The 12,761-nt window shown below is 44.5% G+C and overlaps 1 protein-coding gene across 2 annotated transcripts in view; it reads right to left on the reverse strand.

The window, feature by feature from the left end:
• Window positions 1-7,086: 7,086 nt before the first annotated feature.
• Window positions 7,087-12,761, reverse strand: part of PLCB1 (phospholipase C beta 1) — a 337,454-nt gene continuing 331,779 nt past the window's right edge. The window contains exon 32 of one of the 2 annotated variants that reach the window (XM_066177846.1): window positions 7,087-10,430. In XM_066177846.1, the coding sequence (XP_066033943.1) occupies window positions 10,200-10,430 (231 nt within the window). In that variant the 3' untranslated portion in view covers window positions 7,087-10,199. The remainder of the gene's footprint in view (window positions 10,431-12,761) is intronic. The other variant, XM_066177847.1, reaches the window with a different exon arrangement.

Here is a 12,761-nt window from a genome sequence, read left to right on the forward strand (position 1 = left end):
TGAGCCATGTGAAAACAGTTTCCATTTCACAGTTCAGGAATGGTCCCACATCTGCTGCTGGTCAAGGAAGGTTGCAAGCATGCAGCCGGTGTCTGCTGTAAGCACCAGTAATATTAGTGGGGATAATTCTTACAGTTACAAATGAATATGAATTTTTTGTTTAAAGGAGGCTTTATGAATGTCCCAGTTTAGGTTTTGAGTGGGTGGTGGTACAGAGGAAGAAACCAACTCCTGCCCTACGCCACACCAGTGCTCCATCACCCTGCAGTGTACACGCCACACTGATTTACACCATAGTGACAGACTTAGCATCCTTACAAACCTGGTCCCAGTTCTGAGGACTGTAGTAATAAGTTAATTTGAGTGGCTGATATTTAATTCTGATCCTCCAACACTTGCATTTCTCCAGGCATCATCTACCATCTGCATCCATGATGCTGCTGGGTTGCTGAAAGACTACGTGGTTTGGACCAGATCCTCCTCCTGGCTCGGGGCAAGCACAGCATTATTTTCATTCCACTATCTGAAGGAGGCAGATCTGGTGGCAATTTAAGAATCATATATTATCACAGGCTATGAAAAGAATAATTTATGCCCTTGAGCATTTCTCAGATCTTTCAGCAAAATCAGACATCTAAAGGAAAATCTAGTTCTTTGGAGAGCCACAGGGATGAGTAATGCACCCAAGAGGAGCTGGGGTTCAGACATGAAGGGATTAGCATGATCCACCAGTGTGGTTTTGTCATCTCAGACAGACTCAGGCACATCATGTTTCCTTGTTTCGTAACAGCCATCTGGATGTGAAAATGTGAAGATGGCAGCTTGTTCTAGGGCTCTGGTTTGTCTTCCCATGGGCCAAACGTTGCCTTGGGCTTTTGCAGAGGCCTGAGCGCTGCTGGGTGCTTGCACCACTCCTGATTCTCTCTCACACACAGTGCCATAGACAGCAAGAGGCCTTGGTGCCTGCAGCTCTGAAAGAGGGGAAATACTCCAGGAACACCTCTCACAGTGTGGTCACAATCATCCAGAATGCTTTTGTGCTGGGGTGGAACCTGCTGCTCTGTTTGGCATTTGTCAAGGAGTCCATGTATAAAATTCCCAGTACTCTGCCAGGACCTTGTTGCTTTCACACAAGGAGCCAGTAAAATAGCTTTGCCTCTGTTGACATTCACTTTCTGCTAGGATAACCTCTTCCCCCCAAAAAGCAACCCCCAAACTGCCCATCAATTCCTATAGCACTGACAATTCCTACAGCACTGACAATTCCTACAGGAATGGAGGGATCTATCTGTAGCACCCTGAGCGTGTGACACTGGGCAGTCACCATTAAATAGTTGACCTAAGGCAAACCCAAGATGGTCTAATAATTAAAAAATAAAATAAATACCCCCTCCCTCCCTGTCTTACAGGAACAATACCACCCTGAATTTGTGTGAATGCAGGCTTTCCAGTTCATCTCCCTTACTGAACGTTTGATAGTTCATTTAAAAGAAAGAAAAAAAACCCTAACAGAGCAGAGGGTTCCCTCGTGGAATGTAAGACCTCCAAAGGGCTTTTGGCAGCATCTGGAGATATTATTAAGTTTTCAGACTAGGTATGCATAGCACAATAATTAGGTCCCCTGAAGAGACCCCAGTAATTGATGGAATTTTATGACATCTATTATGAAAGTATGAAATGGCTCTTCATAAAAAAACTGTATTGGATTGTTCACTCTTTATTCCACATAGGCTAAAATCAATATTTATACCTGGCTAGTGAATACTGGCACTTAAAGAAGTTTGTGGCACAAAGAGCTCACCACGCTGGGTGCTAATTGCTGTGGAGCTAACGAGGGGATCGAGAGCACCCTGATATGTGCATTGGATTAGACAGACTGCTCAAGAAATATCATTTGTATTTTTGTGTTTCTCTAAGAAATATTGCAGAACTTGCCTTCTGGAACGAAAAGCTGTAAGTGTTATTTTGTAGAGCTGGTTCTTTACTCCTGGCAGTGCTCCAGAGTGCTGAAAAACCAAGTGAACAGGGAAGAAATAGGACGTGCACTGTTCATCAGCATTGCAAAGAGAGGAGATCAAACATCAGACAGTTTTCATGCATTTTGGTCTGAGCTGAAAACAGCCACTCAGGCAGAGGGCACGAATGGGATTCCAGGGACCACTGGATCTGCCTGGTCCTGCCTGGCGATTGTCCTCTGCTGGGGACAGCCAGGCTGCCCCTTGTTTCCTCCAGCCTGGTGTCTGCCGAGGCTGCTGCAGAGCGGCAGCTAGTGCCAGCAGATGGGAAAGGCTGGGAAAATGAAAGTGCAACCCGAGGGGAAGGCAGCAACCTGCAGGAGGAATCAGTTTGAATAGAAACAAACTCCTCATTTCACATGCAGGTCATGTGCTGGTTTTCATACAACTGTTCTTAAGGTAGTGCTGTGTTTTGACAGAGAGGGCTTTGCTGCAACGATCTCAGTGCTTGCAAGTGATTGGAACATGGATAAAAGAGATATTTTGCTCAACTCCACGAAGCAAGATAATGATAATTGTGTCAAATTCACCTTACCCCATAGTGAAGCAGGGCCAATTAAACCCCAAGGTTTTCCCCGCTGTGTGTAATATCAGCAAATGCCTGTCCCTGTGCCTTAGACCCCATGTGGCACCACTGGCATCCCCTGTCCACGGCCAATCCCAGTATGAGTGTACAGGTGAGGAGTTGCAGCTTTCCTCAAATAGTTGAGAACAGCAGCATTTCCATGGAGAGCCGGATCATTTCCCTCTCATTAGTTACCTTGACACAAGAAAGTTATCACAGCTCCCGGTCTGTCACTGGTCTGAGGGAACAGGAATCTGAAAACAGATATGGGTTTTAAATTATGGCAATAGAAAACAGTTACTTTTTATGGAAAGGGAGAGCGAACGCCCAAAGCTGGATTTCCTCAGGGAAAGCAGAGCAGTTATTTTGTTGCCACCAAGGCCATACCAGGGTGTTTTCTTCCTATTTCTAGACCTCTAGTATAATAAAAGCAGCTAATAGCAGCAAGATGTAGGAGACACGCACTGGTGAACGCTCTAATGCACCGAGCTAAGCTGGGTCCTGTGCCAGAGGCAGCACAGGGTTTCTCAGCAGTGCAGAGCAGAGGCCTGGGGTGCCACAGCACAGTGGCATTTCAAGGCATCACTCCATGTGTGGTACCAGCACAGGTGACACTGGACCGCCTGTGTCATTCTGCATTACCCCCAGCCCTGCCCGGGGGTCCCCAACCCCTCTCCCAGTCCAGCACGTCCCCAGGTGCAGGAAAACCCTCCCCTGGGAGCAGGAAATGACTTCTCTCCCTCCCCTCCTCTCCAGCCGGGCCTGGCAGCTTCCTGTAGGTTTCTGAGCAGGGCACAGAAGACAGCGGTGGCATGAAGGGGCTCTGTGGTGGCTCCCAGCCCATAAATCAGGGCAGCAAACAGCCCTGCTGACGGCCGGGCTGCGGTCTCGGGCTTAAGGATCAGAGGGAGCACTCTGTGGCCGCAAAGTGAAAGCAGAGCGGAATATTTATGTACCGAAAGGAATACGGGCTGTTTCCTACAAGTCCCTTCCCATCAGGAGAGGCTTTTCACCTAGCTCGAGGAACTGAGCTCTCTGCTGAGATCATTGCACTCTGAGATGGAAATCGTGGGAGGCCACAGCCACCGCCTCCTCCTCGCTGGGGCTCTGTCTCCAGCTGTTTCCCCGAGGCTGGCAGGCTGCACTCCGTGAGTCAGAGATGCATCTTACCACAGGTTCTACAAGCCTGGGTTTGCTTCCAGCCAGGGAGTTCATCTGCTCCACTCAGCTGGTGGCGAGCTGCAAGAGCACTTGGGTTGAGTTTATTTATTGCTGAGGGCTCCTGGGATGCCACAATTCTACTGATTTACACCCTTGGAGAGAGGTGACTCCTTTTCTGGGAGGCATCCCATATGGCTGAATCACCATTCAGGGTTACTTTACTGACCCTGGCAATTAAGAGGACATTAGAAAGCCTTTCCAAGGGGAATCGCAGCCTTGGGATGATCACATGTGAAAGTGCCCTCCTGGGGGAAAAAAAACCCTTGAAGAAAAGGACATTATACTAAGAGCAACAGATCTCAAGGCCAGGAGATGCTGTGAGATCATCTGGTCTGGCCTGTCCATCACAGTCCCCTCTGCTGCATCCACACCGACCACATGGTGCAAGTACCTGGTGTGCACCATCCCCTGCAGTGCATCACCCCCTCTTCCTGTCAGTGCTTACAATCCATCATCTCTGCTATGTGTATGGGGAAAGAAAATAAAGATTTTGGTGTGTCTCTAACTCTTTTGCCTCCAGCTTCCATCTGGCAGCTGGTGGTTTTGCCTTTCCACCAGCCTCTGGTGGTTTTCCTGTGAAGCCCAGCTTGCAGCTATTGGTCTATAGCCCAGGGACTATACAGGGCCAGTTTTTTCTCTGCATTTTCCTGTAAAATGTGGTACAAAACCCGGACAGGGCGTTTCCCAGCTGTCACCTCTTTCCCAGCTGAAGACAACTCACCTGCCCTCCTCACAGCTCCTGCCATCTGTGGGTCAGATCAGCGCAGCAACACTTGCCAGCTAAATTTCATCTTTCCCAACAACAGAGCAAAGTTTGATTCACACCTCCCCCTGCCTCTTTTTTCCCCCTCTTTTAAAATTATTTGATCCCCCTTACCCAGCCTGTAATCACTTATTTGAACAGGCCAATCATCCCACAACAGCTCGTGACAATAATTACATTTCAGTTCTCAGCAGTGGAAGTTGCCAAGCTCTCCTGATCATCAGCCAGGCTTCCCCATTGATACAGCAGCAGGCTTTACATTTCTTCTCTTCACATTCATCAGGTTGGCTTCAATTTGTTCTGAATTAGAGCTTGGCTTCCCCAGTGCTGCTTAAAGCCCTTCTACCTGGAGGGGAATCCAGCCATAAGGATTAGCACCTCTTACCACAGTCTTCCCACCACGGTTTGCAGCCCCCCATTCCAAAAACCCCCGCCCTTTAAAATCACATGAATTACACAGTAGTTAATAGATTACCTCCAATGTTTTCTTCTTTACTGTCTGCAGGCTGAACACGTGGATTTCTCATTTCTTCAGTGTTTTTTTCCCTCAGATCCTCCTTTTGATCACGCTACCCCCATAATAGGAACCTGTAAACTGAGCCTCTAAACCCTCCTACTGAGAAAAAGTACAATGGAACTACACTTGGGAAAGCAGCATAAGCCCCACGCCTTTCCAGCTGTGTGTCCAGCAGATGCCTTCTCTCTAGAGGACCATTTTTAATCCCAGATTTCCTTGTTGCAGGTGGCTCCACTAGTGGCCATCACCTGCTGCTTTTTGAATGTGTCTTTGATTTCCTGCATTGGCCCTTTTGGTGAGCAGCTCTTCCTTCTCCTACTGAGCCCTCAAAGAAAAGAGTGAGGGCAAGAAGGGACCAGGTCTGATGATGGACACGAGGATCCTGCTCTGTGTGAGCTTAGGCTTGCAGATTTGATGTGCAGCTCCTGCACACAGAGCTCTCCCAAAATCCAAGGGTATGATATAGTCCTTGGGGGTTTAAAGCCCCATTTATGTCTTTCAAATGCACAGCTGCTTACCTCAAATTTACTTCCTTGGGTTCAAGTGCACACCCAGGTTTTAGGGGGCCTGGTTATCCAGCCCTTCAGCCTGCTCATCCATTCCAAACTCTTTCTGTCCCCCTCAGCAATGTTCCCCAGTGCTCATCCCAACACCTCAGCTGGATCCAGGTACTCTCCAGCCCCCTCCTGGAAGCTGCCCCACAGTGAAGGAAACAGTGTAAGGCTCAGGAAGCTGCTGTGGTGGGACTGGATTTCTTCTGGCCATCACCAGGAGCATTTGCAGAACCCACCTGAAGCTCAACAACCCACTGGGCTTCTCAAAGCAGCTCAGGTCCCACTGCCTGGCCTCTGCAACACCAACCGCTCTGTGCTCGGCCTCCAAACAGCTTTTCCACACATCCCAACCTGCTCCTCTCTCCACTCAGCAGCCAAGTCAGTCTCCTGTGGCCCAAGAACAAGCACCAAAGTCACCTGCTCAGCTGGCTAAGCAATCACAATACTGCCTCACCGAGCCCTGCAGGAGCCAAGGGTTGTTTCCCAGTCCTTCCCATGGCCTCCTGGCTTTTCCCTCTGTGCTCACCATCACCATCTCCACCTTAACCCCAGATTTCTTGGTGCCAGGCTGCCCTTCTGCCCTGTGGTTTCATTCGCCTCCTCTCACCTGCTCTTGATTTCACACCCCACTGCTCCTCTTTGGGGAAGGAAATGAATCCATTTTTTTTTTCTTTTGATTTCCCCCCACTTCCCCATTTCCATCCCAGCCTTATTCTTGTCTGTCAGACTCACAGCTCTGCTTTCAGCTCTGTTCCTCCCTTCCTTGCCTGGCCTCATCCTGTGCTGTGTCCATCCCACGTGTCAGACCCCCTTTCCCTTCTAGTGAGTGATTTGACTCCAGCTGCCTCGGAGACTATTTATTTTAACAGGTATATATCCCTCAGTACATTGGATTAATATACCTGCTTATCTCTTCTCCCAGAGATAATTTTGTACATTGTAAATTAAATAGGGGAAGGGAAGTCAGAAGCCAAAGGAATAGATTTATTTTTCAATGCTCTCAGTGGAAGGCCCTGCAAAGGTACATTTCACAGCACATATATAATTGAACAGATGATTAGTGAAACAGCTGGGGCAGTGGAACAGAAATAGAGGTGCTGTAATTTGTCGAGGCAGTTTATAGGTATGGCTGGAAATCATGTCCCAGCTCTTCTGCAAAAGCCTTCCTGTAAACCAACCCATTTTCTTACCAGTTCATTGGCTCCCTGCACACTGCTTTTGGTTTCCCATTGTTTCAGAGTAGCAGCAAATGCACATTCTGCTGGGAGGGACAGGGGCTGGAAGCACAGGCATGTGCAATTTCTTGTTCTTGGTGTGAACACAAAAGCCTGCAGGGAAATTTCCCTGCCTTCTCCTGGCACTGCCGCTCCCATCAGCAGAGGGGTCAGGTTAAGGTCTCCTGAGTCAACTGAGGCTCTTGAGTGAATGAACAGAGAAAACTGGGCTAGTGTTAAGAAATTTTTATTTGTCCTTTGGATCTGTAATGTAAGCACATAAAATTACAAGTGGAAGAAACATCATGCCACAAAATTGCATAGAATTTTTACAAAAATGTGAATTATGCCTCTGAAACAATCATAGATTGAGGAACCGAAAAAATATGTACATGTTAACTGGAATATTTCATCCTACTCTGAAAGCAAATCATCAAGGACTAATCAATCACAGACACTATTAATACAATGTACAAGAGCAACACTGATTTCAAAGAAAGGCAAGCAATGATGTCCCTTTAGTTATCTGTCAGTGAATGTTTAGCTAATACATGAGCATTAATTAACATAATTATGAACATGTTAAGTCTAAAATGTCTGGCCTTCATTAGAATTTTTAAAATTCTGTTTATACTGCCAAAACCAAGCTATTTTCAGTAGTGTAAAGATATCTGAAGTGCACGACCTAATTTAATATAGACAGCTCTATTCTATACAGCAGAAAGTCCACGATACAGCATTTCCACACATTCAACACGGAACAAGGCAAATACATAAAAGGCACAAGACTTGCACATCATAAAGACCCTTTTTTCATTATCTTACTCTAGTTCAAGTAATATCAATATTAAATGATATCAGTTTCACTGAAATAGTTTGAACGATGCAAGATGTACAGGATTCCACACTACCTTACACCTGCAGAAAGTGGCACTGTACAGATATAAAAAAATGTGAGTACAGGAAATGGTCAAATACAAACGTACTGTAAAATGACTACAGCTGATAGTATATTTAACCCAACCAGTCTATTTATTTCTTGTTAAATATAAACAAAAGGTTAATTGGTATTTGCCCAAGTATTCTTTGAAGACTGTGGCGAAGTCCTGGCTCCCCTGAAGTCCCCGGGAATGTCACAGATCCAGAGGAGCCAGGATTTTCCCAAAAAGCCTGCGCTGTACAACGGTTTCTATAATGCAATAGTTTCAGTTTTTAGTATGAACACCGCTATCAGTTTACTCTTGTAATAATTTCGACAATACGTCATTTTAACTTTATAAAATGCAGCATTATATCTCGACTCTACGTTTTCAATGAGTGATTAAGATTGATTTCAAAGTGCAAAACTAGGATTAGCAGAGGAGTCACCTTTCCCAGCGTTAAGATGAAAGTCAGAGTTTTGAATTTCATGTGCACTGATTTCATCATCATAAACCAGGGCAGTTTAATTCAAAATGTGATCGCCAAACAATGTGCAATTTTTCTTTCTTTCTAAGTTTAAAAAGGAAACATCAAAATACTGTTTCTTTTCCAAGATTTGAACTTATATATATATACACACCATTATTTAACTGAAAACTTAAGCTTGATTTGTATTTTATTGCTTAAATTTAAATAAAATAAGTTATTTTAAGTACTAAAATCCTGAGGGAATGGAAGTAAGGTAACTTAACTGTTACACGATGTGTTAAAATGCCTCCCTATTAACGGATTGCTTTCTCCGATTGCTGTTTAATCCTAAGTAAGGCCCTGATCTTGCAAATGTGAATGTCATTCCCAGCTCCTGAGCCCAGCGGGGCAGGAAAACACAAATTTGCAGGATCAAGTGTCTCGAGGCCTGTCTTGAGGCCAATGTGGGGCTTTGCCCCATGGCGCCTCCGCCCAAGGCGCCTCTGCCAAGGAGGGAAGGATCACGCACTGGCCCGGGTACGAATCCCAATCTGTCTGAGGTGTTTGGTAATTCTGATTTCTGTTAGGATGGGAATCCAGAGAACAGCATTTCTTTACCTTTTCAAATATCCTGACTTTCACAACGTCTCTCTGTCGTCTGATAGAAGTTTCTCAGAATGTGCTGTTACTTCTCTCATGCATATCATACAGTACACTAACTTTGATTGTTCTTATTTTAACGAGTCAGTTAAACAGATTAATATACATTTTTAAATAACAGTGGTCAGGTTTTTATACTTTGATTTTAAATTTTAGACCTTAGTAAAACTGAGCCTCAGTCTTAAAAATAATGGAAGATTCTGTTAGATTTCAAATACTGTAGTCCTAAACATTTTATCATCCTATCAAATTCAGTAAGCTTAAAATATGATACTTAAAATCAATACTTTCGAGTCTGCAAAATATATATCAAATTTATACTCTAAAACTACTTTGATTTACAACACTAACACCACAAAAAGAATTCTATGATTCCATGATTATTCTACAGCAGTATAACCCAGATGTTAGCTCTCGGAAAGATTCTCCCTACTCACGGATCCCTGAAACATTTCATTTGGCCAAGAGACCACATCAAATTCAAATAGCAACATGCTGTGTGTGTATATAGACAGATGTGTGTGCACATATAGCTATATATATATATATATATACAAACATATATGCACTCACACGGTGGAACAAACACAGACGGACACAGACACCGACAATCTCCACGCGGATTCTTCTCTGCGTTTTCCTCTCGTCCCCACAGTTCCAAGAATTTTCAGCAGCAAATATATGTCTCTCCATGGGATAAACATAATATCAAGACAGCAAGCCACCAGTGCTTGCAGAGCTAAAAAGGATCCAATGTTTCAGTGCAAATGTAAAAGGATGGTACAGCTGTCAAGGTGCAGTTATAAAGAAGGAAAAAAAACTGATTAAGTACACTGTTGTAATATTCGCCAGGATCTCTATTAGTTTGGAGCACTTTGCCCTAGCACTCCGAAAGGAAATCTGCACACATTTGTCTCTGTACAATACACTGGTCTTCTTTAAACATTCTTAACAGTGAACGTGGCCAGAGAATTGCCCACTGTAAATTGGCCAAAAAAAAAAAAAAAAAAAAAAAAAAAGGATAAAAAAGAAAAGAAAAAGAAGAAAAATAAAGAGAAGAGGGAGGTTAACATTAATTTTCCCATTACAACTGCACTAAGCTTTAGAATAATAATCAGACGAAGAATGAGAATGAAGACCTTTGCAGAATACTTTTTATAAAATGTTCCTTTGGGGAAATGTGCACTCGAATGCAGATTCCTCCTGCCTCCCGAAGCGCTCCGGCGGCAGCTCACCCCGGGAGAGCGGAGATGGGCAGTTGGGAATGGTGCGCCCTGGCACACTGATTGTTTCTTGGGCAGTTAAAAAGTAGTATCAAACACTTTTTCTTGATTATCTTCTTCCAATTCCTCTTCGCTTTGTGGAGGTTTATGATTTGATTTTCCACTGTCAGATGCCAGGGAAGAAGGGGCAGAACTGTGGTCTCCATCCTCACTGATTTTTCCTTTCATGGCTTCCTGTACGAACTCCAGAATTTCCAAAGGCAGTCTTTTGAATTTGTCTTGATATTCCTGATCAAGTTCCACCTGCAACTAGAATAAAAGAGACAAGCTGTCTTCAGGTGTGATCAGTGCTACAGGATGGGGAAAGTACCACACCAGGCAGGAGGGGAATTAACAAGGCATTTTCGCACAATTCAAAAACGTATTCCCTTCTTTCCCGTATTAGCACCACGCATCCAAAGTGCCTATTAATTTCCATGCAGTCATTGCAAAGCTGGAGGAACGTGCAGTCATAGGGCTGGTTTTGGGTACCATCCTTGGGTACCCAAATCCTTCAAATACTTGTGGATTTAACTGTACTGGTGTCCATACTCCCACTGGCTTTGACAAGACCCCATTCAGGTGTAGTATGGATCACGGATAAGCCTTTGAAAGAGCAAGGCCTTCATTGAGCTTCAGGTAGTTAATCACACGTCAAACACACCACAAACATTGCTCTGAGAACAATAAAACAGCTTTTGCCAGATTTCTTGGGTTGGAGAAACCATTAGGAAAAAGTCAGTTGTCAAAGGGTTCAGAGAGGGAGGGAAAACAAGTTAAATTACATTTCTTGGGGCTAGATCATGGAAAGTTACATTATCAGATTAATGCAGAATGTGTCTTGGACATTACTGGGGAAAAAGTGTCATTTCATCAACAGGATGCAAAAGGCATGCAGAAAGAAATCTGGCTATCAGTCTTCAGGAAGCAGTGGGTCCTTTCCCAGTATTTATTAGTACAGCCTTTGTTTTTAGTGCCCATATTAGGATCTGCATGATCCATTATTTAAAAACGATTAATGTGTATCAAAGTTTCAACTGAAGACAAAGCCAATTTTTTCATCATGACCAATATGAGCACAGCAGGAAGCAAAAGGGGTGAGTTCCAAAGCCAGACCCGCTCCATCTGTCCGTCCATCCATCCATCCATCTACCCACCTTCTTAAAAAGAGGGAGTCAGGTTCTGCTAACTGTAGCTGCAGCAGTTTTGCAATAGTTTCTTAGGCAATTGTGTTTTCAGCTATGTATTTTTCCAGGATTTCCAGGATAAAGGTGCTAGGAATTCTGATCCTTCAGCTCTAGGCCTGAGTCTGTCCTGTGCAGTTTCAGGTCTCCTTCACCCCCCTGCAACAGCTCTCAATAGGCAATGCAAATTTTCACTTGAACATTATGGCCTATCCTAGTCTTACCATCCTTGACCTGTCCACGCACACCATGTGACTCTATCACTACCCCTCCCTCTGAGCCCTTCCAATCCCATTCCCCATGCTTCTGTCCTGGTTTTCATCCTGCATCTCTGACTTTATTTTTGTGAGGCCTCTTCTCCTTTCTCCTGATGTGCAAATCAATGTCCTTAGCTCACCCGGTCTAGTTCTACATTCCTTAATTAGACAAATTCTGCAGCTTTCCTTCCTCGAGATCTAAGATCTGTTCCTTTTCCTTCTGGCTTCCCTGCTAAAGTTCTTTTCCTGCCTTCTTTCTGGCAATTTTCCTGATGTCCTGGCCTCGGTTTTCCACCTAGGATAAAAACCAAGTCTGAGGCACGAACAGTTCCATTAAAACACACCCTGCCTCTAAAATATATACTTCTGTCAACTAGAAATATATGGTTGTCACTGTGGCAGTTAATCATTATCATAACACTCTTCTTCTTTTCCTGAACCCCTTTGTTTTCTGGCTTTATGTCTAGATACAAATATTCTGAAGGAATCCTCCTTTTGTCTCCATTTTGCAAACACTTCCACAAGCACAGGCATCATCAGACGAACAGTGCCATAGAGTTGCTGGTGGAGAAAACTGAGAAATTATGCTGATCTTCTCTGCCCTGCTCACCACAGCCCCAGGACTCCACTCCTGCCACCCAGGGAGCTCCTCAGCCCCTGAGAGATCACATCCGCACTGGCTGGAGTGTCAGCAGCACGGCACTCACATAGGTTCACACTGCGAAACCAAAAACTAAATTCTAGGCTAAAGATCTTCCTTCATGATGCAATCATGCCTGGGGTTACAGCTCATGGCTAAATACCCGCACTGCTTAACAACACAGGAGTGTCCAAGGCAGAGATGAGCTGCTGCATTTCCCTCACCTCATTGTCATACATGACATTTGTGAGTTTTGGGCACCTCAGGTAAAGAAGAAGGTGTGTAGTATCATAAGTCAGGGAAAGTCTCCTGGCTCTCAACTTCCTTCACAACCTCGATTGGCTTAATTAGGTTTAAAAGCAAAAGAAATATTTGAAATCCCTCAGAAACTGAACGTTATCTGACCCCAGTGCAACCATAAGCATGTTGTTAGATAACAATTGTGTCTGATATTCTCCTAAAGCGCCTCCAGTGGCTAATCCCCACTAAGTCGAGTGTTTAATAGAAATTACATCAATCT

The sequence above is a fragment of the Chamaea fasciata genome, unplaced genomic scaffold (genome assembly GCF_029207755.1).
Source record: "Chamaea fasciata isolate MVZ Bird 193981 ecotype frontalis unplaced genomic scaffold, bChaFas1.0.hap1 SCAF_3, whole genome shotgun sequence".
NCBI classification, from domain to species: Eukaryota; Metazoa; Chordata; class Aves; order Passeriformes; family Sylviidae; genus Chamaea; species Chamaea fasciata.